The sequence below is a fragment of the Pipistrellus hanaki genome (genome assembly GCF_964339955.1).
Source record: "Pipistrellus hanaki genome assembly, chromosome: 1".
In the NCBI taxonomy this organism is placed as follows: domain Eukaryota; kingdom Metazoa; phylum Chordata; class Mammalia; order Chiroptera; family Vespertilionidae; genus Pipistrellus; species Pipistrellus hanaki.
The window spans coordinates 5,342,423-5,366,996 of record NC_140503.1 but is presented as its reverse complement, the minus strand read 5'-3'; the positions used below and the strand labels follow the sequence as shown (position 1 = coordinate 5,366,996).

General features: G+C 61.8%; 1 protein-coding gene across 3 annotated transcripts in view; it reads left to right on the top strand.

Moving 5' to 3' along the window:
• BCL11B (BCL11 transcription factor B) overlaps window positions 1–24,574 on the top strand; it is a 95,314-nt gene that overhangs the window by 17,643 nt on the left and 53,097 nt on the right. Inside the window, exon 3 of one of the 3 annotated variants that reach the window (XM_084885729.1) lies at window positions 21,065–21,277. The exons of 1 other annotated variant lie outside the window; for it this stretch is intronic. In XM_084885729.1, the coding sequence (XP_084741855.1) occupies window positions 21,065–21,277 (213 nt within the window). Of the gene's footprint in view, window positions 1–21,064; window positions 21,278–22,743; window positions 23,148–24,574 lie in introns of those variants that run through there. One more of the 3 variants, XM_084885731.1, reaches the window with a different exon arrangement.

The window sequence follows — 24,574 nt, the reverse complement described above, 5'->3', positions numbered from 1 at the left end:
CCAGGCCCGACGCCCTGAGCGTCCACTCTGGGTGAGGGGGTCCGTGGTGCTGGCGTCTCATCTGGGGACAGAGAGGCGACGCTGGTCACAGGGGAGGACCTTGGCTTGGAGGTCTGAGTGGGAGGAAGGCATCTGATTCTGGGACACACCAGCCCGTGCAGGAGCTCTTTTCTTCCTTACGGTCCCTTCCTACGGCCCGCCCTGCCTCTGGGAGGTTTCTCATGGAGCTTGGCGCACCAGGGGGGGTGGAGACCCTGGGAGGGGCCGTCCGGAGGTTCCAGGGTTTGCCCAGAGCAGGGCTCTCTGAGCCCTTGTCGGGGCCGGGCGCTTTGAGGAGGGGCTGGGAGAAAGGGAGCTCGAGGGGGTGTGGGGTTTGTGGCCCGCCGCCTGGCAAAGGACCCCGCCCAGGTGTGTGCCACCCTGCTGCCTGCCCGCCTCGCTGAGCTGCAGTGCCCGCACCTGGGGACGCCCCTCACGGTGATGGTGACTTTCAGTGACACGTGCTACCCCCGTGAGTGCCCTCCCCTCGCCCCAGCCCCGTCGAGACCTGGGGTTCGCGTGGGCCCCTCTGGACCACTGGGTTCTGAGGGTCCCACCGCCAGAAACAACTTCAGAACCACATTGTGCCGTCCTGTGTGTGTCCCTCCCCTGCCCGGCCCCATCCCGGTCGCGTTGCTGTCCTGGGGCGATGCGCTCAGGGTGTGCCACCCTGGGGAGGGTCTCGGGGTCCGAGCAGCCAGGGCTTGGGCATGGGCTGGACCCCGGAAGGCCAAGTCCCTTTTCTGGAACTCCGTTTCCACGCCTGCACCTGCTTCTCAGCACACGCCGCGTGACCGCACAGACCCTGCTGGCGTGGACCACGGAGAAGGGGAGGCTTTGCAAAAGCCGAGCTTGGGGGGGTGGGGCACGGACCCTGCTTGGTAGCAGAGGGGCTCGCTTCCCTCGGGGGAGGTCTGGAACGTGCGCGTGGCCCCCTCAGCCACGTCCCGAGATCCGTCCTGAGCATCCCCGTCTCACACCGCGGGAGGGGAGGCTCTCCGTCACGCGTGCTGGGTTCCTGCGTGCCCTCCCCTCTCCCCTCACCAAACGGAGCTGTACCGGGAGGAGGGAGCGTCAGCCATCACTCAGAGGTCTGCCTTTGCCTCCCCTTCCTCCTCCTCCTCCCCGCACACCCCGAATGTCAGATTGCCGGAGACAGGCGGGGGACAGGCAGCGGGGACAGGAGGTGGCAGGCGGTCCCCCGCCCGCGGACGGGCCTTCACCTGGAGCCCGGAGGCCGGGGTGGGCCTGGGCGGGGGCGGGGCGGGCGGCGGGCGGGGCGCGGACAGGGGGTCCGGTGTGGGGTCCCGGGGACCCACTGCAGCACGGAAGGCACCGGAGGGAAACGGCGCCTCATCAGCGGGAGGATTTACATGCTGCCCTGAGACTTCGCCTCAGACGGTTAAAAATAAACAAAATAAGTGCGCGGGCGGGGGGGGGGGGGGGGAAATTGGCTTGGCCAGTGGCAGGAGCAAAATGACTTGGCTGGTGCTGGGAGCTCGAGATAAACTCGCTCGCAGGCCGCCTGGAAAAACTTGCATTTGATACATTTCGAGTTGTTATTTTCCCTCCAAATTAAGATTGGTTAAATCCATGTGTGTTGTGGCATGGATTATCTTTTTCTATTATTAAACCGTGACAGCTAATTATTAGCTCTGTCTACACCGCGGAAGAGGGGAGTGCCCTGTCGGAGGGATGTGGCCTGGGCTCAGGCTGCAATGCTGACTGACCCTTCCCGCGCCCCCCCCTCCCCCACCCCGCGCTTGGGCAGGGCTGGTGAGTGCAGGGAAGGGGGTCTGGTCTGCCTGGTAACCCACCCTATGCTAGGTGCTTTTCTTGGGGAGAAATAGTCAGCAGCACTGAAACAGATACCTGTGACCCTCCCTTTGAAGTGAGACATCCCTAACCCTACTTTGCACTGGGGTTCAGAGAGGTTAAGGGACTTGCCCAAGGCCACACAGCAAAGTGGAACCGGACTCGGGCCAGCCTGGCCTCTGTGGACCACACGGGGACGGAAGCTTTCGGGGAGAGGTCGGCAGAGCCAGTGGAGGCAGGCACTGCCTCTAGGCCCCATCCGAGGTGGTCCCAGCAGCTGGTCCCAGGCGTGATCCTTACCCTCAGGCTCCCAGAGGCCCTGGCCCACCCAGAGTCAGCTCTCCAGGTCTCCGCTCCCTGTAGAATGGAGATCACCTCTCTTACCTTTCAGACCTCTCGTCGGTTTGACTCTTAGACAATGGATGCCAATCCCAGGGCCCTGCGATCCTGGGTTGTTAGTCACGCAGAGTCACGGCGGGATGCAGAGCAGGGCTCTGGCCTGCTGACCGGCCGGAGGGACCCCATGGCTACACCTCCCGGTCTGCCCCGGGGGGAGACTTGTCTGAGGGTGTGTCCCCGGCGCTGGCAGGGCTGAGCCCAGACCCTGTGGGTGTTGAGTCAGGACAGGTGGCCTCGTGCCACACCAGGCTGCCCAGCCCGGTGGCCGGAGACCAAGCATGTCTTCCCCTCAGAGTTCTGTGTCCTCACCTGGGACCGGGGGAGGAATTGCTGTCCGGCCGGCCTCCCCCCCCCCCCCCCCGGGAGGCAGTGGACCGGCTGTGTGTGTGCAAAGAGCGTCCTCATACGGAATGGATAAGGTGACCAGACGTCCCGCTTTTGGCGGGACAGTCCCGATTTTTAACAATTTGTCCCGCGTCCCGCGGCGTTTAAAAAAAAAGTCCCAATTTTTGGAAAGAATCTTTCCAAAAGTTGGGACTTTTTAAAAAACATCTCGGGACGCGGGCCAAATTGTTAAAAATCGGGACTGTCCCTCCAAAAGCGGGACATCTGGTCACCTTAACGGGCCTGTCCACCCAGCGGTCGTGGGAAACTTGACCGAAGGAAAACGAAGACAGACATACTGGTCAGCATTTTTTTCTTTTTCTCATTAAATTCGGGGCCGTAGGACTGTGGGCCCCCACTCCAGGCCAGGAGAGGGAGGGAGGGAGGGAGGAGGCAGGGGAGAGAACGGGGCCCGGGCTCCAGTGGCCCAAACCTAACCGACAGCCTAGCGACTGTTATTATTATGAGGGTTTTTATTTGACAGTAAGTAGTTAGCAGTTGACTTAAGTTTTTTATTAGGCATTTGACAGCTTTTTTTTTTTTTTTCCTTTGCTAATTTTCCTGCCTGACTAATGCATGCTCACCCAGCACTAGACTCCGTTAGGAGCGGGCTCCGTGCAGGGAGAGGCCCTAGGAATGAGGCGGCCCAGGTGCCACCCCTGAACCCTCGGGTTCGTCTTTTCATGGAAAGAAACAGAAAAGTGGAGTTGTTCATAGTAGAGTTTTTAAAAATATATATTTATTGATTTATTACAGAGAGGAAGGGAGATAGAGAGTTAGAAACATTGATGAGAGACATCGATCAGCTGCCTCCTGCACACCAGCCACCGGGGATGTGCCTGCAACCAAGGAACATGCCCTTGACCGGAATCGAACCTGGGACCATTCAGTCTGCAGGCCGATGCTCTGTCCACTGAGCCAAACCGGTTTCGGCCAAATTAGGGTTTTTAATGGAGCACCAACTCTTACAGCTTCCTAGGAGCCAGTCCCTGTTTGGAGGGCTTCCCAAACCTTAATCAACGTAATCCTACTGACAGCTCAGCAGGTAGGTGCGAGGGTCCACCCTGCTTTGCAGAATTGAAAACTGAAAGCACAGAGAGGTTAAGCCGCTTGCCCAAGGCCACACAGCCGGTGCGCAGCGGCCCGGGGTGTGAACTCTCCAGTCACGCTCTGCTCTTCGCTGCGGTGGGGCGGTGCTGCCCTGGCCCTGTTTCACCTCATGTTCCCATCCTCGTCTCCGCCCCGCGAGGTGGCAGATCAGATATGACTGTCACTGTAGCTGAGGAAACCGAGTCTCCGAGAGGGTGAGCCCTCGAGCCCTCACCCTGTGGGGCAGCCGAGAACCCGGGCGCTGGCTCCGGGCTGACGCCTTCACAGGGGAGCCCCGGGCGGTCGCCGGCCACCTCCCTCCCGCTCTGCGGCGGCCACTGCCCAGGCTCCCTCTGCTGCCGGCCGGCGATGCGGGGTTTGTTTCCAGTCCTTCTGGGTGAAGCCCGTGACGGGACTGGGGCCCAGCGTGGGGCGAAAGAGCCAGGACAGGGGTTGGGGGTCAGGGAGAAGGGGGGCAGGCAACGTGGACTCGTCCACTAGGGAAGGGGTCCTGGCTCTGGCTGACATGCTGTGACCTTGAGCAGACCCTCCCCCTCCCTGGCCCCGAGCTCTGGAGCTGAAGGGTGAGAGGTGTTGCCAGTGGTTTTCAGCAGCTGTGAGGGCCTGGCGGGCGGGTGGGGCCCTCCATTCCAGCTCCTACCTACCCAGATCTCCTCCCCACCTAGCCGCCCGCCCCCCGCCTTCCCTCCCTGCTACAGATGGGGCTCAGGGAGTTTTTTTTTATCCTAGCCCAGTGGTGGGCAAACTCTAGTCCACAGAACCAAATATCAACAGTGCAACACTTGAAATTTCTTTGGAGAGTCAAATTTTTTAAAACTTAAACTATCGAGGCAGGTACATTGTGTTAACTCAATTAGGATCCCCCTAAGCTGGCCTTTGCTAAAATCTAAGGGGGCCAAAGAGCCGCCTGTGGCTCGGGAGCCGCCGTTTGCCGGCCACGGGCCTAGAGGATCATCACAGGGTCTCTCGGGCTCCGCGCTGGGCAGACTCTCCTGGGAGGGACTGGTGCCCTGACCGTGAGGGGTGAGGTGAGCGCTCAGGCTCAGGGGACCTCCTGTGCTCACGCCCCTGTTGGAGGTGTGGTTCGATATTTGCTGTTTCTGTTAAGAGCCCCCCTCCCCCAATTGTATAAACCTGGGCCCTCATGAGATCGGGCCCCGCCCTGGCGCAGTGACCTGAGGGCGCCGGGATGTCAGCCTTCCCTCCGATGGCAGGTGTGGTCAGGGCCCCGAGGCCCCCAGCTGGGCCCAGGGCGGGCCTCTAAGCCCTGGTGTGTTTTTGCAGTGGGTGGGTTTTCTTAGCGCCCGCCAGCTGGCCTGCTGGTTTTGATGTGGAAGGGGAGGTGGCTCAGGAAGGAGGAGTGTGTGTGTGTGTGTGTGAGAGGAGAGAGAGAGAGAGAGAGAGAGAGAGAGAGAGAGAGAGGGAGAGAGGGAGAGAGAGGGAGATGGGGCTGGAGGAGGGGTGTGAGAGCGGTGGCCTGGGAGGGAGAGGGGAGACCCCTGGGTGAGAGGCAGGCCTGGGAAAGGCTGCCTGTGCTGCTCAGACTCCATGGAAACTGGGACTCTGGGCTCCGTTGTGGGGAGAAATAGCAACAAAACGGCCTTCCCTTTGGAGGCGAGAAGTCAGAGCCCAGGCCTGGTGGGGAGACGAGGCAGCCTCAGGTGGACCACGGAGGCAGGGAGAACACCCAGGCCGGGACAGACCCCGGGCTGAGGCCCCGCCAGCTCGCAGAGCCTGCTGGCTGTAGGAGTGGACACAGCCTTGGGCAGATGAATCGAGATTCCAGGCACAAACTTGCAATGCAGAGTCCTGGGCCTAACGTCCCTAGAGCCTGGTCTGATGGGGCTCCGGTGAGGATAGCTGTCCGCCCCGCAGTGCCCAGAGAACACCATGCCGTCTCCTGACTTCAGGAAAGGACCTTTATAAATTTATTAAAAAAAACCAAACATATATATATATATATATATATATATATATATATATATATATATATATATAGATTGATATCAGGGAGGAAGGGAGAGGGCGAGAAAGATAGAAACACCAATGATGGGAGAGAATCATTGGTTGGCTGTCTCCTGCATGACCCCTACTGGGGATGGAGCTTGCAACCCGGGCCGGAATCGAACCCGGGACCCTTCAGTCCGCAGGCCGAAGCTCTATCCACTGAGCCAAACCGGCTAGGGCAGGAAAGGGATCCTTGGAGGCAGTGGAGAAAACACTGGCTTTGTTTCCACGGCTTTTTGGGGCTGAGCATGGCATCTGGAGAGTGTGCCCCCCGATGGGATTCCAGGGGTCCTCCCCTCCTTGGGCCCGGGCCCGGGACGCCTGCCGGTATCAGGGTGACGCCTGGGCCTCCCTCCCCCTTCGGGAGGCGCAGGGCAGCCCTGTGATGACCCTTCCCGCCCCAGCGACCGCTGAGTGGGCTGAGGGCGGCAGACCCCACAGAACTACCTCCTCCAGGGCAGCCGGCTCGGATTCCTTTCCCTCTCCCGCCGCGAGTTCAAAGCCCGCCAATTAAGCAGCCTAAACAGTGCGGTCTCCGCCGGCCTCGCTGACATCACGGGCTTGTAAAACTTTCCCCGCCAAGCGGCCGCTGGATTCGCGGGGAGGAGAGTCTGTAATTCCCTGGCCCGGCCTTTGCTTTGGAGAGAATGGAGAGGGAGGGAGGACTCATTCCCAGAAACAAACGGGCCCACGAGGGCAAACACTGTCCATCCAGCTGGGGGGCCTGCGGCAGGGGGTGCTGAGGTCCAGGGCTCCCCAAAACTGCGTGCAGACGCGGGGGGTAGGTAGGGGTGGGGCTGCCAAGACTTGGGGGCCTGGGCTGGCCCGTTACAACACCAGGAGCGGGGGAGGCTGGGGAGATGGACACCAAACTCCTTCCCTTCGGAGACGGGATCTCCTCTCCCGCCGGCATGAAACCACCTGCCTCCCTCCGACTGCGGCTCCCCCCTTGCTGGCAGGACGCAGGACGGTTGCAACTTGCAAGACCCGTTCTGCCCGCCCGGTGTCTGAATAGCCAGCGACCCCGCCCCCCGCCCGCCCGCTCGCCCCCTGGACCGTGCCCACCTCCTGCAAACATCCCTCCCCCTGCGGGAGGGGCAGGGCAGCCCTCCGGCCGCCTGCTGGGGACTCAGGCCCTGCCCTCCAGGCAGGGGCTCCCTCCGCGGCCCCGTCCAGGCACACAGGCCTTTTCCGAGCTCAGGCGGGGTGGGGGAGGGTGGGGCGTGGGGGCGGCCTGCACCTCTCCCATCCCGCACGGGAACCCGGCAGATGCTCTGGAAAACTTGGTGATTGCGGGGTGTGTGTGTGTGTGTGTGGGGGGGGGGGGCTTCCCTGCTGTCCGTGCCCTCCCCTGCCCACCGGGCACCCCGGGCCCTCAGGTGCGCCTCACACTGGCCGGGCAGCGGGCCTCACCCACCGGCCTGTGGCCTCCCCGGCTTGGCCTCGGCCACCTCCCCCCTGCTCTCCGGGCCGCCCCCCCCCCTCCGCACACGCTGACTGTGTGTTTCTGGGGCGGGCAGGCATATGCATAATTCGGGGCTTAATGAGCCAGCTGCCGGAGGGGAGGGCGGGGGTGGGGCGGGGGCTCAGCCGACCCTGCCCGGTCTGGCCGAGGGGAGGGCGCTCCTTTCTTCCTCGGTGACAGCTCCCCGCCCCCTCCAGGCCGGTCCGCCGGGAGGAAGGGGGGCTGGCGAGACGTCGGGCCAGCGAAGGGGAGGGGGCTTCCCGCGTGCACCCCTGCGACTTTTCTCTGGGGGGGTGGAGGGGGGCGGGAGGCGCACAGGGACTGGATCCGCCCCAGGACCAGGTCCTGAAGGAGCTGGGCCTTGGGAGGCAGGCTTCCTGGGAGCAGCTCCTGAGGTTTTTTCCGAGCCCCGCCCCCTCCTCTCCACCTCCCCCCCCCCCCGTGGCCCCCTGTGGGCCCCCCCACCTCCCTGCGGCCCCGCCAGCCCAGCTCGCCCCTGGCCCCGAGCCAGCCCCTCTCCCGGGCCGGCTGCCGCTGGAGATGGATGGAGGCGGAGACCCAAGGTCAAGGGCGGGAGCCCGCCATCCCGGGCCCCTTTGTGTGCTGGGCCGCCCCTCCTCCACCCGCCGCCCCCTCCTCCTCCTCCGCTCAGGGGCGCGCGCCCCGGCTAGTGACCATCCCAGACCTGGGGGATTGCATTTTAGGACCTGCCCGCAGCCCCTCCCCAAAATCTAGGATCCTGGCCAGGGTGGCTTTCCTGGGGTGAGGTGTGTGTGTGTGGGTGCCCCAGGGTCGTGCCTCCCTCCCCAGCGCGGCCCCGGAGCTGGGCAGGTCCCGGCCCCGGGGAGCTGAGCGGGGACGGAAGGAGCTCGGTTTCCCCTGCGCCTTTTATGTCCTCCCGGCCCCGGCCCGCCCGGAGGGGAGGCGGTGTTCTGGAGCTCTCTCCCGCTGCCTCCCAGGAGGGGCAGCCCGCTCTCCCTGGGGAATTCCTGGGCCCGGGGTTTTAAAACACTCCACACAAGTGCTTTCCCAACTGCGCGGGCACGGAACCCTCCGCCGCGTGGAAGCGCAGGAAATGAATGTCAGCCCGCCCTCCCTGCAGCCGGCAGGCCGCCTCTCCCGCGAACGACTCCCTCCGAGGGAATTTGTATGCAAATGGCCACCTCGCTCGGAGCCTCTATTTTCGCTTCCTAAAAACTGGCCTCCGATTGTTCAGAGCCCTCCAGCCGGCCCTCACAGGCCCAGAGAAGCCAGGGTCCAGCCTCCCCGTGCCTTTACCACGGAGCTCCGAAGGAAACGTGCAAACACATCCCCACAGCTGCTGCTCTGGACGCAAAAACGCATGCTGTTCGGCTCCCGGAGATGAAAAGTTTACCTTCGCCGGGGCAGCTCTCCTAGGCGAGCACTGGAAGAACCACGTCTATTTTTTTTTTTTTTCATTATTCAGAAATGTGCTGTTAACCAGCGTCAAGGTGATTTTTAAAATGATATGCATGCACCTATCTCCTTAGGATCTGGGCTGACCCAGAGCATCACAGGACCCTGCCCTCGCCGGCGCTCTCAGAGGTACAGTGTTTGCAACCAGTGCCTCCGTGGCATTTTGAGTAAGAGCTGACCTTAAAAAACAAAACAAAACACAACAAAAAAAAAACCCAAAAAAGATCTCTGTGTGAGTGAGCCCCAGCTCTGAGCAGCTAGCTTTTCCTGCCGGAGGGCTCTGCAGGTTCCTGTCAATGTCCTTTTTTTTATTATTATTTTTTTTAAGGCCCGTGGAAAGGTAACGCATTCGGCACTGCTGCGGGCAGTCCCGGGCAGGGAGGTTTGCGTACCTGCCCGGACTTGCTGGCCGGCCCCTCAGACGTCCATTTATAACAGTCCTAACAAGATAGAATCTGCCTCTGACTATCTGTAAATACAGGTAAAGATCACAATCCGCCTCGCATAATGGCCCCAGACTGAAAAGGCAGATCCCGTGTTTGATTAATATTTATGCTGCCGGATTCCTCCGGAGAGAGGGAGATAAAACGGGGTCACGTGCGTGTGTGTTCCTGCCCCCCCCCCCCCGAGGCCCCCGCCGTGTCTTTGGAAGGACGTGCACGTGGGGGTTTGGGGAGACGAGGCGTGTGTCGGGGGTAGTGGCTCAGGCTCTGCCCGGAAGACAGTAACGTGTGGCTGGCTGACTTCATGCCTGTCCCCGGGGGAGGAGGCCCACGTACCTTTTCCTCTTCATGTTGATGGCTCAGTATCGGTGAACATGGCCGGCGAGTTCTCCCTCTGGTTTTAGGGTGGAAGCCCCCTCCCCTCTGCTCTCGATCCTTTGGGGGCGCCCGCCTCCGTGCCCGGGGCAGGTGGGCTGCCTGGCGGCCTGCGTGCGGAGCGTGCACGCCGGGCCTGCAGGGCGCAGGGGACTGCCTGCCTGGCTTTGTCCCGGGCCCGGTGTGGGGGGACGTGCTCCGGAACGGGGTCTGTGCCGGCCCCATCGCGTGGCAGTGGATGCCCGTGGGATGGGGGCCCTGTCGGAGGTGTGGATCTTCTGTGTTTGACGGTGAGACATCCTGATGCTCATCTACAGGCTTTTCTAGAAGCCTGGCCTCTCGCAGCCGCACCCGGGCCCTAGCAATACCTTCATCAGGATTTGTTGCTGCAGGAGCTGGGAGTGGAGGGGGGCACGTGGGTGCGGAAGCACCCACAGGGGGTGTGGGCACGCACTGCCCTGCCCGGCTCCGAAGTGTTTGTTCCGAACGGCCCGGGCAGACCCGCTCGGCTCCCCGTCTTCCGCTGTCACACGGGGACGTGCTGCTGTGCTGGCTCCCGCCGCCGCCGCCGTCCAGGTGCCAGAGCACACCCTCCGCCAATTTCAAAGACATGAAAGAGCACAGACTGTCACTGTCCCGCTCCCGGGGGCGGAGGGGGAGGGCGCAGGGTGAGTGGTTTGCAGAAGGGTGAGGAGTCACATAGCTGCTCCTGTAGCATGTCATGTTCAAGGTGAGGCGGGAAGTCAGGGGGCTTAGCGGAGGGAAGGGGGGCGCTTACAAGGAGGAGGGCTTGAGTTTTCAGTTTAGTGGCCTGAAACCAATAGGAAACGTTCTCTCCCCCCCCCCCCCCATTCCCATTCATTTTAGGGGACTGCCCCCCCACCCCTCAGCTCTCCTTTCTGGGACTGCCGTGGAATTCAGAGCCCTGACACTGGCTGGGCCTGCTGCTGCTGCCCTTTGACCTGAGCAGACCGCCAAAGGTGTCTCTCCTGGCTGTTTGGAGTCTGGCTCTCAGCAAGAGAGGGCGTGGGCAGAGGGGGCGGGGGAGGGCTGCATACAGCAGGCGGCCTTCAAGTGTGCAGCCTTGCTCCTGGCGGGTGAGGCGGCCACTCCGCACGGACGGACGGGCGGGGGAATCCGGTCGCTCCTGCCGCCGCCACCGCCTCTGGAAGCGGACAGGAGCCGGCATCTGCGCCCACAGAGCACGCAGCTGGCGCTGGGACCGTGCCCTCGCCCGCCGGGGAGCGGAGCGTGTCCTGCGGGGGCCCCGTCTTCCTGTTTGTTGTTTCTCTCTCCGAGAGGCTCGGATCCCTCCTCCCCCAGCAAACGCGGAGCGACCTGGATGGGAGCTTTAATCGGAGTCACCTGTGGAGGCCCGGCCCCTGGGTTCAGACTCACTCTGCAGAACAGACAGATGCCGGCTTTCTGTGCGGCGTCGGTTCACCCCAGCAGGGCCCAGGCCTCCGGCTCGCGCGTTGGGGTGGGGGGTGAGGGGTGGCCCTCTGCCTTCTCCTCCCCGGGGCACTCGAGGGAGCCCCGGTTCCCTGGCATCGGAGCCGGAGCGGGGTGGGGGCCCGGCAGATCCCCGTGGCTGCGTCGGGGCGGGCACGGAGCCAGCGGCTGTCTGGTGTTCCTTAATTGAATACAGATCCCAGTCCGTTCCGTGGGGGCATGCCAGGATGGGCAGGGAGGGCAGGGAGCGACCCCCCGCCCCCAGGCCGGGCCTCAGAAGCTCGGACCCCGCACCTGAGCGGCCTCCGGGCCTGTCCCCACACCCGGCCCCGCGTGGTTTGCAAAAAAAAAAAAAAGGGAGGGAGGTGGGCGCCGTGCACACGCTGTTTGTAGGAGCTGGGTCTTCTCTCCTTTGTCGGTGGCAGCTCGCTAATTACCCGGCAGATGAGCGCAGCCTTCTTGGACACACGCATGTATTTGGGGGCAAGGATATGGTCTTTCCGCTGAAACTCTGAAGTCCCGGTAGCTGCCACCTCTTCCCACGATGCCCGTGTCCTCCCTGCCTGGCCCTCCTCCCCCCTCCAGCCTCCCCCTCCCCCCGAGGGACTAGGCTCCCAGCCCCGGGGGGGGGGGGTGGGGAGGATCAGGCGCGCTCCACACTGCTAAATAAATCATGTTTACGCTCGGCGTTCTCGGGAGCGAAGGATCTGTTGGCTGTTTTTACTTCCTTATTTCTCAGCATTTGCTTCCTACCTGTTTTTGAGCGCGTGCCCAGAAATAGTAGTTTTGTCAAATGAGGGTAGAATGCCAGCCAGCCTCGCGCGCTGCCAAGGAAGCTGCTGGATTTTGCAAAAACAGAGTGACACTGATTCCTCCCCCCACCCCCCCCCCCCAAAAAAAAAAATAAAAAGGAAAGAAATTAGGATGTAGAATAAGGGTATGAAAACGCACACAGGGAAGGGGATTGCCCGGAGGCCCAGGGCCGTGCAGGGAGCCGTGGAGACAGGGCGGCCGGCAGGAGGCACAGCCGGGGAGAGGCCGCAGCTGCCGGCCGCGCTGAGTCAGGCTCCTTGCCCTCAGCCCCGAGACTTCCTCCCCCCCAGCCATCTTGGCCGATGCGGTGCAGAGAGGTTTGTTTTCTCGTCTCAGGTTGGTTTTGTGTCTGTGTGGTTCCCGAGGCCTCCTGAGCCGTGCGCACTGGGTCCTTCCTCGGAGGAGGCGACAGGAGATCCCGGTCCCAGCCCGGCTGGCGGGGGCGCCCGTGGGGACGGGCCGCCCTGGCATTGTTTACACACCGCGCAGCCAGGGGGGGTCCCTGCCTCGGCCTCTGGCCCACCGCCTTGTTTCGGGGTGCCTGACAAGGCATGGTCCTGGGGGGTGCTGGGCAGAGAACGACAACCCGAGAGAGCGTGCAGGTTATTTATTAAATTATTATTATTATTATTTTTAAAGATTTCCCAAAACAAATAAATGGCAAATAAAAGTGGGGCGGGTGCTCGAATCCAGCCCAGCACACTGTGTCAGAAACACCGAGAAAATGGCAGCAACCCAGCGCCGGCGTGCTGCGACCCCCAGGTTCCCCAGGGGCGCCCTCGGCAGGGACACACTGTTCCCACGGAGGACCCTGCACGGCCCCTTTAATTACACCGAGCGCGGAGCGAGGCGCGGCAGGCAGACCTCGGCAGCAGTCAGCAAGGCATTTTGCATCTTTGCATCGGGAGGAAGGAGCAGCGCTAATGCGCTCACCATCTTTGCTGCATGAATCCCGCCGAGTGTTAATTTTTACAAATTCTTGTTGCTGCACCCACGGCCCGTCAGCGTCGGTGCGTGAGGGGATGGACGTGGATCTGGCGTCCGGAAACAAGCAGGAGCCTCTGGCCAGGCTGCTGCCTCGGAGGGAATGTGGGCGATCGTCGGCAGGCAGAGGCCTCCTGTGCGGGAAGGCGGGCTCCCGACTGTGGCTGCCACGCCGCCTGCCTCCCTACAGAGGATTGCAGGCCCCCGGGCAGTGGCCTTTCAGACGTGGCGTGGCCACCGAGAGAGGCCACAGAAAGATGCTCTTATGTGATGGAGCCCCCACAGTCTCTCCCTGTTAGTAAGAGGTAAAAAGAAACGAAAAGGAAAAAAAAAAGAAATAAAACAAAACAAAACCAAACCAACAACACAATCCAGGGGAAGCTGGTGTGTGTTTATTTTTACTGTGGGAGGCCCACTGCCTACAACACTACTAACTGTAACTGAAAACAAGACACGTACTAAAGCTACGAGAGGGCCCCCTTTTTGCCAGTTTGATTTCTTCTGCTTTCTTTTTGCACCTTCTGCTAAGCCGGTGGCAATTCTGCTGGCCGCCAAGGAGCCTGCTGTCCCGGGGTGGGGGTGGGGAGACAGCCCCCCTCCTGCCCAGTATAATGACATGGACTGATCTTAAAAAGGAGGTGAGGCTGACACCCCCCCCCCCCCCCCGCCCCTGGGTTGTAATCCCCGCCCCCTGCTGTCGCCTCCTCGCTGGGCGCTGTGCGTCTGGGTTTCTCGGGGTTCTCTTTATTGGTGGGGCTGCGTGTCCTCCCCGAATTCTCTGCTGTCCTCGGGGTTCGGGCTCCCTCCTCGGTGGACGCTCTCTGGTGCAGGCGGCTGAGCGTGTGGGCCTGAGACCACAGCTTCCTGAGCCCCCCCCCCCTACCCCCCCTCTCCCGCGTTAAACACGCCCCAGAGAGGACCTGGCCTCGGCAGTCCCAGGTCCTTCCCTCCTCAGAGGCCAGGCCCCGTGGATGCCGATGGGGAAGAGCCATGTGCTGTTCGCTGGAATCATCTTCTGGTTTATTTTCCTGATGTGACGTGAGACTTCGCTCTTGACTGTGGTCCCTGCCCTCTCCACCCCGCTCCTCCGCCCCTGTCCTTCCCCGCCCTCACACACACACACACACACACACACACACACACACACATATGCAACTGTGAGGTGGGGACATGGCTGAGGGGTGGATGCCTGGCCACGCCGGTCATTGGGGTCTGGCCACTAAGTCCCACCTGAAAAGGGGCCACAGGTCCCTGACCCCAGCCAGGCCCCAGTTCTTCACGGCTGGAGCCCCAATGGCGCATCCAGCTTTTTGCTTCCGTTTGCAGGCCGTGCTGTTCGTCGGGGGTGGGGGGGGGAAGGGGGTGCGCATCAGGAAGAGGGGTGCAGGTTGGTTTGTGTGGCTCCCGATGCAGCCTGAGAGGCGATGAGTGGAGGAGCGTGTCAAAGCTGTGTCAGGGCAGAAGGCCGGAGACGGACGCCGATCGGGAGGCCAGGAAGAGGGGCAGCGCCTCTGGGAGACTCTGTCCCCTCCCGCCTGTCCGTGGCCCCTGGAGCTTCGTGGGGACGGGGACACACACGGTGCCGTGCCCACATTGCTGACACATGTGCATGTACGTGTGTGCACATGTGCATAGTCTGTGTAACAGAGAAGCATGCACACAGTTCCCCAACTAGAGAAACACGTGGTTTCACCTGCTGTCCCCAGGCCTGCCCACGCTCCAGAATCAGGGCCGCGATTCTGGGGGTCCGCCTGCTGTGGTCACCCCCGAGGACTCAGATCTGTGCCTGGGGGAGAGGGGGTCCCGAAGCCAGGGTCAAAGGCCGCGGCGTCCGGCTGGAGCTTGGGAGTTCTGTTCATTTGCATTCCAGCAGTGGTCCCGCGGTCGGCAAACTGCGGCTCTTGAGCCACATGCAGCTCTTTGGCCCCTTGACTGTGGCTCTTCTACAAAACACCACGGTCTGGGTGAGTCTATGTGGAAGGAGTGGCGTTAGGAGACGTTTAAGTTTAAAAAACGCGGCTCTCCAAAGAAATGTCCATTGTCTTGCTGTTGATCTTCGGCTATGTGGACTAGCGAGTTTGCCGACCACTGGCTGTACGGTTGGCTCCGGGGTGGCAGTGGTCAGCTCCTCTACTTCCCCTGAGGAGTTCAGGAGGAGGCTCGGACCCAGCCCTCCTCCCAGCAGGCCCCAGGGTGCTCTCTGCCCCCTGTCTGGGCAGGGCCACAGGGGGACGGGGACCTGGAACCCCACCGACCCCCGGCCCGGCTGCAGGAAGGGGTCCTGGGTCCGCACCCTGAGGGGGTTGGGGTTGGCCCCTGTGCGTGGGGGCCCGGTGAAGGGGTGGTCTGGACCCCTTCTCTCCGTGAGACGCAGCCCTTGTGGGAGGAGGAAGGCGGATTTGGGGGTGTTGGGGGCATATTGTTCTTGGCCCCGCCTCTGCCTTTTCTGGGGTGCATTCAGTGACAGCAGGCTGGGGAGCACATGGAGGCGGTGACTCACCCCTGACAGAGCTCAGAGCGGGCGGGCCTGTGGGTGGGGAGGGAGCTGGGGGCGGGGAGGCGCCCGGGGGGGGGGGCGCTCAGGTGCCAGGAGGGACGGGAAGGCAGGTATGGGGGTCTTCAGGTGGGCGCTGTGGAAGCCCTGCCCTCCCTCTGCCCCCCCCCCCCCCCCCCCAGCCAGGCCCAGGGGTGAGGGCAGCCCGTCAGCTCGGGCCCCCGGAAGGGCTGTGTTCTCAGCAGGCAGCCCAGTACCGGCTGGCTGTGGATTCGAACCGTGTTTTCGTGTCTCCCATGTAACAGCCTAAAGGAAATCTTCAAACGCAGCTGTGCAAACCCTGTGCCACCCACTTCTCCTCCCCATGGTTCCGCCTTCAAAGGTCACCTCCACGTGAACCCCCAAATGCCAACCCGTGGCAGCTGGGGACCCAGAGGCCGGTGACGGGCACCTGATTTGGACGGAGGCATTGGAGGTGGGGAGTGGGACTTGGGGAGCCCTAGCTCCCCACAGAGGACTTTTTGGTCCCCCACATGCCTGGTGCCAGGAGCTGAGCCATGCAGTACCCTCTGGACCTGCCCCCCCCCACATCCCCCCCCTTAGCTTACAGGTTTCCACGGTGACTTCCGCGGTTCGCGTAAATGCTTGCATTCCTGGCTGCTTTGTCTTATTATGATGACATATATTTATAGTGAGACGAAAAGCAAGTTCCAGGCTTTGCTGGTTCCCGGACCTTAGCAATTAAAAACTAAGAAAAAGGTGGAGGGAAGAAATGTATTATTTGACACCCCCCCCCCCCCCCCCCCCAGGCCAGGACCCTTGCTGCTTTGGAATTGAGTAACAAAGATGCCTTAGGATCCTTCCTCTGGGTTCCTGCTGTCTGTCTCAGCCAGGGCCCTGCCCCTACAGCCCCCTGTTCCCCAAAGGGCAGGAGAGAGGAGGGCGGGTGAGGGCCAGGCCCTGTCTGGGGAGTACCAGCCGTCTCACTGGAGGTGGCATTCCGCCCCTTTCAAAGAGGAAATTGCCAAAATGGATGCCACCGGCTGCCAATGAGACGCATTTTAACCGCGGGGTCGTTTTGCCAGCGAGTGCTGTTATTCTGTGCTTCCCTGTGCACATGCCGGGCTGGGAAAGGGGGGGTCCTGGGCCGCGGCCATGGAGGCTCCCTCTGTTTGGGGCCAGCTGGTTCCCCCGGGTGGCCCTGAGATGGTCAGGCCAGGCCCCTCGCCAAAGTCTGGGTCCTTTTAGCTTCTGGACGTGCTTCTGCCTCCCCCCGGGACCCCCTCCTGTGTGTGTTTCCGCCAGGGAGGTGCCGAGCTCTTCAGGCTGGAGAGTCACACCTGTCTCTCTCTCTCTCTCTCTCTCTCTCTCTCTCTCTCTCTCTCTCTCTCTCTCTCTCTCTCTCTCTCTCCCCGTCCTCCAGTCCCCTCTCAGAAGCAACACATGACCGCCCCAAACTGGCCAGCCTTGGGTTTCCAAGCCTGAGCTGGCTCCCCTCCCTTTCCTCGCCCTAGCACACCGGAAAGAGAGTCCCGATTTCCCTCCCGTCAGGTGGGGGGAGGCGGGCTGGGACTCGGATCAGGATCCTTCACTGTGAGCCCTGCCTTTGACTTCCCGTGATTTCTCCCTTTCCCCCCCCCCCCCCCCGGCCGGCCCCACCCCCTTCATACATAGCATTTTTATCCTCCTTAAGACAAAGTAGCTGGCAAAATATTGAAGCGATCCAAAAGAGATGTTTTTATTTGCCCGCGTGCTAACTGGGTTATCTGCCTATCTTGTTTGTGAAATTGGAGGCTGGCTTTTCCTGCAGTCTGCTCCGGCTCTCACATCTTCCCCGGCTCCCATTTCCATATTTCTGCGTGCATGTTCTTTGTTAATCACTTGGCAAGCGCTTATTTGAATATTAAAAATTTCTTTAATCATCAAAGGCAGGAGCACAGCCTCATGAATATTCATATTTTTCCCCCTCCTCATTACCCTGCAGTAAAAGCCAAACAGCCATCAATCGCCCTCATTACGGGCTCTGGCGTTTTGATTGGCTGCCGGCTGCCCAGCGCTTTTCTATTTTTTTTATTTTTTCCCCTTCTCCTATGAGCTGTCGCTTACCTGCCAACTACAAAAAAAAAAAAAAAAAAAAAAATCAACGATGCAAGAATAAATTCCTCTGGTTGAAATGCAACTTTGCAAACTTGTCACAGGGTCCGTGTGGCTTGCTGCTGCCGACACGGCCCTCGGCGGCGGCACTACCTGGGCCTCTAAAAAAAAATGATAAGACTCAGGAAAAAAAAAAGGGGGGGGGGAGAGGAAAAATTAAATAAATAAAGAGGGAGAAACTTGAGCCTCCGCGATGAATATTTGTCAAGAGAGTTGACGTAAGTTTCATTTGCATAATGACTTTGTACTTCTGCATTAATAAAATTTGCATATGAAGCCATGTTAATTACTCCTGATCATGCTTTTTGCATTCATGCATAGTAATTTTCCCCGACTTGTGAGAATTAATGTCTTGGCGTTGGGGGGAGGGGCGAGGGGGCTGTCAGGTTCCCTTGCCAGGGGCCCTCGCCACGGGCGCTGGCTCCCCGGCTGTCTGTCTGTCTGTCTGTCGCCCTCCGGGGCCTGCGGCTGGTTTTTTGCACTCTCAGGAGGAGCTCTTGGCTTTTAAAAAAATGTTATCCGTTGAAAGGCACCGGTAGGGAGAAAAATACACATGGGCACAGTGTATTCCAGAGCCCGTCTCCCGGCTGGGGGTCCGCACCCCTCCCACCCACGGGGGAGGGGCGTCACCCGAGGGTGCAGCCTGGGGGAAGGCTCCCATTCCCCTCCGAACCAGGCCCTGACTCTCCCGGGAGGGTTTTTGTGTCTCCACGCCGCCGGTGGGCGTGTGCATGTGCGTGTGTGTGTGCATGCGTGTGTGTGCTGGGCTAGTGCGCATGTGCGAGGAAGGAAGCCGCACCCTCTGCAGGGCCTCTCCCGAAGGGAGAGCAGGTTACCCCCCCCCCCCTTCCTGGAATGATGGGTTAAAAAGGACCTCACTCCCGGATGGGGAGTCAGACACGTGTGGGGGCCCCGGCGTGGGCGTGTTTGCACCTCTGTGTGCGGATGCGCAGAGGGAGGGTCCGAAGCCCACGGCCCCGTGGTCCCGGGCCCCCAGCCTCGGTTTCCTCCTCTGTGCGAGAGGGCGGTGCAGTCACTGGCTCCCTGGGGCGGCGGCCGGCCCCCACGAGAGGATAGATGCATTCGCCGTTGATTGCTCTTTCCCTAATGAAAGTGAGCTCCCGTGATAAGCGGGCCAGCCAGCCAGGGGTTTATGTTTAAGCCGCCCGGATCCCGTAAAGCTGGGATGGCGTCTCGGCGTCCCTCTGCCACATACCACCGCACACGTGCGTCTGGGCCGGTGCCAGGGCGCCCCCGAGCCGCCGCAGACATTGTTTCGTGCAGGGGCGCCCGCAGGGCTCCTCCGGGTGCCTTTCCGCGGGGAGCGGAGGGAGGGAGGAGGTCCAGAAAGGAAAAGAGAGGAATGAACGAAACAATGAGTAAATACATAGTGTAAACGAGCAGGGGGACCAGTGATTGCGTGTCTCCCAGAAGCTCTGCTCAGGCCCCGCGTGTCCAGACTGTCCCTCAAAGGCGGAGTCTGAGGAGTGACTCACCCAGGAAATGGCGGAGGGGAGAGGAACGGCGGAGGGGAGATCAGAACCCAGGCCTCGGGCTCCGGGGCCGCCTCTCCCCGAGCTCCAGGCCTGGTCACAGGGCCTGAGCGCTCTGTCAGGGGTTCTGCACTTTATTTTTTTAAACGATCGATTTTTAGAGAAAGAGGAAGGGAGAGGAATAGAGAATCAGAAACATGGATGAGAGAGAAACATCCATCAGCTGCCTCCTGCACCGCCCCCCACTGGGGCTGTGCCCACAACCGAGGTACATGCCCTTGACCGGAATCCAACCTGGGACCTCTTGATCCGCAGGCCGGCGTTCTATCCACTGAGCCAAATCGGTTAGGGCTGCACTTTATTTTTTTTTAAATTATGTTTTCTATTGATTTTCAGAGAGAGAGGAAGGGGGAGGAATTGAGAGAGAGAGAGAGAGAAACATGGATGAGAGAGAAACATCATTGACCGGCTGCCTCCTGCATGCCCCATGCTGGGGCCTGAGCCTGAAACCGGAACATGTGCCCCAGCCGGGAATCGAACTGTGACCTCCTGGCCCGCAGGCCGAGGCTCCACCCCCGAACCACACGGGCAGGGCGCTGGCCGCGCCTGTGAGGGCAGACACGCACTCCTGGAGGAGGAACCAGAGCTGGGAGGTGGCCTGGGCTGGGCAGTGAAGCCAGAGACAGGCTTGAAAAGGAAATGGAGATGAGATTCACATAAAAAAAGATTCACCGTTTTAACCCTTGCAAGGGGGACAGGTCATGGTTTTGAGTGTGGTCACAGTGTTGGGCAGCCGTCACCACGACCTAATGCCAGAACGTTTTCATTCCTCCGAAAGCAGGCCCTCTCTCTCCCCTCCCCGCCCCTCCCCCAGGGCTCTCTCCGGGTTTGCCTGCCCCGGAGCCTCCCTGCACATGGGAGCACACAGTAGGTGGCTCCTCTCAGCACCTTGGGCTTTGGCCCTCGCTTGGACCCAGGACTTCTGGAGTCGCACCCGTGGGCAGGCTTATACTGCTCCAGCAGGGACCCCCTCCGCCCCCAGCAGGCCTCCTCTGCAGGCGGGTCAGGACTGGGACTTTTTTTTAAAACGCCTCGGTACTTGGGGCAAATTGTTAAAAATCGGGACTGTCCCACCAAAAGCGGGATGTCTGGTCACCTTAGTGTACAGCCTTCTGGGCCCAGGTCCTCAGTTTCGGGGTCTGTGCAATGGGTATCGTAGGCCTCACCCCAGGGCATGTTGGGAAGCTCGCTGGCGGCGAGCGCTGTGGCTCCTGGCTCCCAGCCGGCTTGCAGAGCCCGGTGGCCCTCTGGATGGCCGGTCCCCAGTGGGGTCGTGGGGTGGGCACACGCCCCCTGCAGACCTGCGTGGGGCGGGGAGCCGGCCCCGGGCCCCGCGGCCTGTCGTCTTGTTGACGTTTTTCCTTTTTGTCTCTCTGATGCTTCCCCGCTCAGCTATTTACCCAGGGAATTTGGGCTTCTTCACTTGTGGTTTTGGCAAGGGCTTCACACAAATGTTTTGCCCTGGTGGTCTCTCTGCCGTTTAAGATAAACGGCCAAATCAGACGCAGGCCATGCCGGGCAGCCGGGGCGGGCAGGCCCCCGGGGCGGGCAGGCCCCGGCCCCGCGTCCTGGCGGTCGGGCCGGGGAGGGGCGGGAGTGCGGAGGGGGGCTGGGCGGTGCCAGGCAGGGCTCTATGGGGGCGTCTGAAGCCTCGGAGAGGCCTGGGGCGTGGGGTGCAGAGGAGGGCCTGGGGCTGCAGGGCGGCACCCGCTGGCCGCTCGCCAGGCTGGAGGCTAACGGGCGCCCGGTGCCCGAGGTGGACGGGGGAGGCCGGGCCTGTACAGACAGCCGTCCCGGCGGAGCGCGCGGGGCCTGGAGTTCCCCGGAGGGGGGTGGCCCAGAGGTATGGGAGCAGATGCCCCATGGAGCCGGCTCCCCAGCACTTTAGACGCCCCCCCCCCATAGGGGGACCTACCTGGGAGTGGGCACCCGGACAGCTCCCTGCCTCAGCCCTCGGGGATGGGAGCCCGGCCCTGAGACAGCCCAGCCCGGCAGCTGTGGCGGGAGCACCCCCAGGCCCCAGCCTGTGCCCGCAGTCTCCCCCGCAGGGCCTGGCACCCCGGGCCCCCGTCCTGCACCCCGAGCCCCGTGTCCTGTCCAGGGCCCGACTGACCAGTCTTTTCTATTGTTTTTTCTCCAGGGCCGTGCAGGCCTGCCCAGCTGCCCGCGATGGCCCCCATAGCTGCCTCCTCCTCCCACCCTCACGCATCCGTCATCACCTCACCTCTGCGCGCCTTGGGCGCTCTGCCCTGCTTCCCCCTGCCGTGCTGCAGCGCGCGCCCGGGCTCGGGCGACGGGACTCAGGGCGAGGGGCCCGCGGAGGCTCCCTTTGGATGTCAGTGTCAGTGGTCAGGTAACGGACGCCGCGGGGCCGGGGGCGGGCTCCCGGGGGGCGGGGGCGCGGGGTGCACCCGGCAGAGCTAGCCGCTGCCACCTCTCCGGGCTGGGCCGGGGCGAGGTGGGGACCCGGGGGGGGGGGGGCGTGCAGCCTCTCCCTGCCCCAAAAGGCACTTTCGGGTGGGGATGGGGGCCTGCAGGGGACGTGGTGAAGGATGCGGACAGAACGGAGCACCGGGGCCTGGTCCCCGTGGGTCAGGAGGTCCCCACGCCTGCCTCCGCCCATCCTGAGAGTCTCCCAGAATGCACTGCCAGCCTCCCAGTTCCATCTCTCTGGGCTGTTTAGCTAACGCTTAATTGGATAACGGGTAACATCTGAGGTTCCCTCCTGCCCTTGCCACTGCCGGCCCCTTCCCCGCCCCTCCCCATACCCGCCCTCCTCCCCGAGGCCCCCCCCACCCCAGACACAGCCAGCAGGATTCCGTGGTGGCTGTCTGTGTACGTTGCCGAGTGCGTTTCTCTCCGTGAGAATGTGTTGCCCATTGGCTTCGAGGGGAAAAAACACTTTAAAGGAGACTTTCGGGGGGCGGGGGGGTTGTTGGGGGAGGGGTGAAGGGGCTGGGGCAGGGCCGTGTGCTTACTGAGGGGCTGAGCGCCTACTGTGCGCCGGCTTTCGGTGGACGAGGCTGCTGTCTTACAGATGGGCCCGCAGGGGCAGTGAGATGACTCACCCTGGCTGCCATGACAACCCCTCCCCCCCCCCCCCCCCCCCGTCCCCATACAGAGCGCCGCCTCCTGCCTCCTGCTGTGGCCTGGGCCTGGCGTGTGTGCCTTGTGCTGTGCCCCTCGGGCTGGGGGGCTCCTCGGCCGCCGGCCTGGTGTGCGGCAGGCACAGGGCGGCCACAGGAGCCCAATGCCCACACGCCCAGGTGGTGGGCGCACCTGCTGGCCGGTCTCCAGGCAGGAGAGGGGAGGGTGGGCGCGGAGCGGGGACACGGGCGGGTTTCTCTGGACGTGGGTGGTGGAAGGAAGGCGGTATTTGTGGGGCCGGGTTTGCGTGTCGGTGAAGCCGTTCCCAGGGAGGAGTCCAGCGGGAGCCTCATCTCTGTGGAAGGCCGCAGACGGCCCAGCTCCAGGGCCAAGGGCTCGCTGGGCCTTGCTGCTGGTGAGGTCGCCTTCCCAGCAGCCCCTCTGACATGTGCTGGCATCGTAGGGCCTGGGCTATGGCTTGAATGTCCAAAGAAGCCTCGCCTGGGAGGGGTTCGCATAGACGTCACGCGGCCTGGGGTCCAGGGTGATGGGGGCTCCTGTCCCAGCCGGTAGGTCTGGGCCGTGGTCCCCGCTCGCTGGGTGGGTGCCAGGGTCTGGGCTGCTCCCGCGGCTTCCTGTGATCAGCGCTGCGGGCCCTGCGGCCCCTGTGGGCGGGGCAGGGAGTGCGAGCTATCGGAGATCAGCAGATGTGTGTGACCGGACTCCGTCACGTCCTGGGGGGCAGGCACACCGTCTCCTTGGTGCTCGGGGCTCTGCCGAACCCTCTGCTGGCGCCAGCCCTCCCGAGAAGCAGCTGGGCCGTGCGGGAGCGGCTCCGTCCCCATCGCGCAGACGGGGACGTCAAGTCTCCGCTGGGGAGGCTGGGCCGAGCTGGGGGCCTGGGGTCTGTCAGCAGGATGCCTCCTGCCAGGTCCGCCCTCTTCCCGCCGAGGCCCACGCCTCTGCCTGCGTCAGGGGATGCTCCTCTCACACCTGCTCGCAGCCACCGGGCCGCCTGCCTCCCTGTGAGGGTGAGGACTGAGGCCTCCTGCTGCCGCCTTGTGCTGGGCATGCTGCGTACATTCGTGAATGGAATCCTCACAGCAACCTTAGATAGGTTATCTCCCACGTTGCAGGTGAGAGAACGAGGCTCAGAGACATCGAGGGCTCTCCGCTCTCATTCATTCATTCACTCATTCACTCATTCACTCATCCATTCCTCCACAGGAGGCCATGTTTGGGTACCAGGGTCTGATACACACTACTTTGTAGACACTGTGCAGCCCAGGCAGAGTCAGGCGAGGGTCCCTGCCCTCTCTCCCGCTGTGTGTAGTCTGGTGGTGGTGGAGGTGCAGGAAGGGGCCTGTCCCCCTGTAAGGACCCCTGAAAGGGGATGGAGGAGCAGAGGTGGGATTTGATCCTGTGGAGTGGCCTCCTCTTTTTTTTTTTTTTTTAATATATATTTTATTGATTTTTTTACAGAGAGGAAGAGAGAGGGATAGAGAGCTAGAAACATCGATGAGAGAGAATCATCGATCAGCTGCCTCCTGCATACCTCCAACCTGGGGATGTGCCTGCAACCAAGGCACATGCCCCTTGACCGGAATCGAACCCAGGACCCTTCCGTCCGCAGGCCGACGCTCTATCCACTGAGCCACACCGGTTTCGTCCGTGGCCTCCTCCGTCTGAGGCCTTCTTGGGTGGTATAGCTTGATGCTCTGAGGACTCAGAGACCGGAGTAGCCCCCACACTTGCTGGCAGCGTGGTGTCTGTGTGTGGGGTCCCTGGGACCTCCCCTCCTGACCCCCAGGGGCCGCTCTCAGTCTCCAGCACTCCACCCCGATTCCTACCGTGTTTCCCCGAAAATAAGACCTACTTACAGGTTTCCTTCTGAGTGAAATATAAGGCATCCCCCCGAAAATAACCCCCCCCCCCAGGCTAAACATGAGAGATTTGGTCCACTGATTCTGAAAGAAATGGAGTCACAAGAAATTCACCAGGAAATTCAGGAGTTGGATTGTTATGATGATGTTCCAGAAGATGATGACATGATTGTCATTGAATAAATGAGTAAATCCTTGATACTGTAGGATTCACAGTTTGTCTGGTTTGTGTTGACAACTACCGTACTACCGTACCGTATACAGGTAATAAATTTCCTTTATTTTCATTTAACAGTAAATGTGTACCGTATTCTTCTCCATGGAAAAATAAGACATCCCCTGAAAATAAGACCTAGCGCATCTCTGGGAGCAAACATTAATATAAGACACGGTCTTGTTTTCGGGGAAACAGGGTAGCACTGTCCCCCGTGCATCAGCTGCGCCAGGCCGCACCCCGGATTTCCCGGGGAGTCTCAGCCCGCGGCTCCCTGCTCCGGTGGCGCCTGTCCCTCCGCAGCTCCTGCCCGCGCCCCGGCTGTCGGCTTCAGTGGGTCCAGTGCCCGTTGGTGAGCAGCTGCACTGGAGCCACGGCGCCCCCGGTCCCCGGGAGGCGGGGCAGGCCGCTCCGCAGGTGGGAAGGACGCCGTTCGCACTCGGCCTCGTCCCTTTCTGGATCTGGA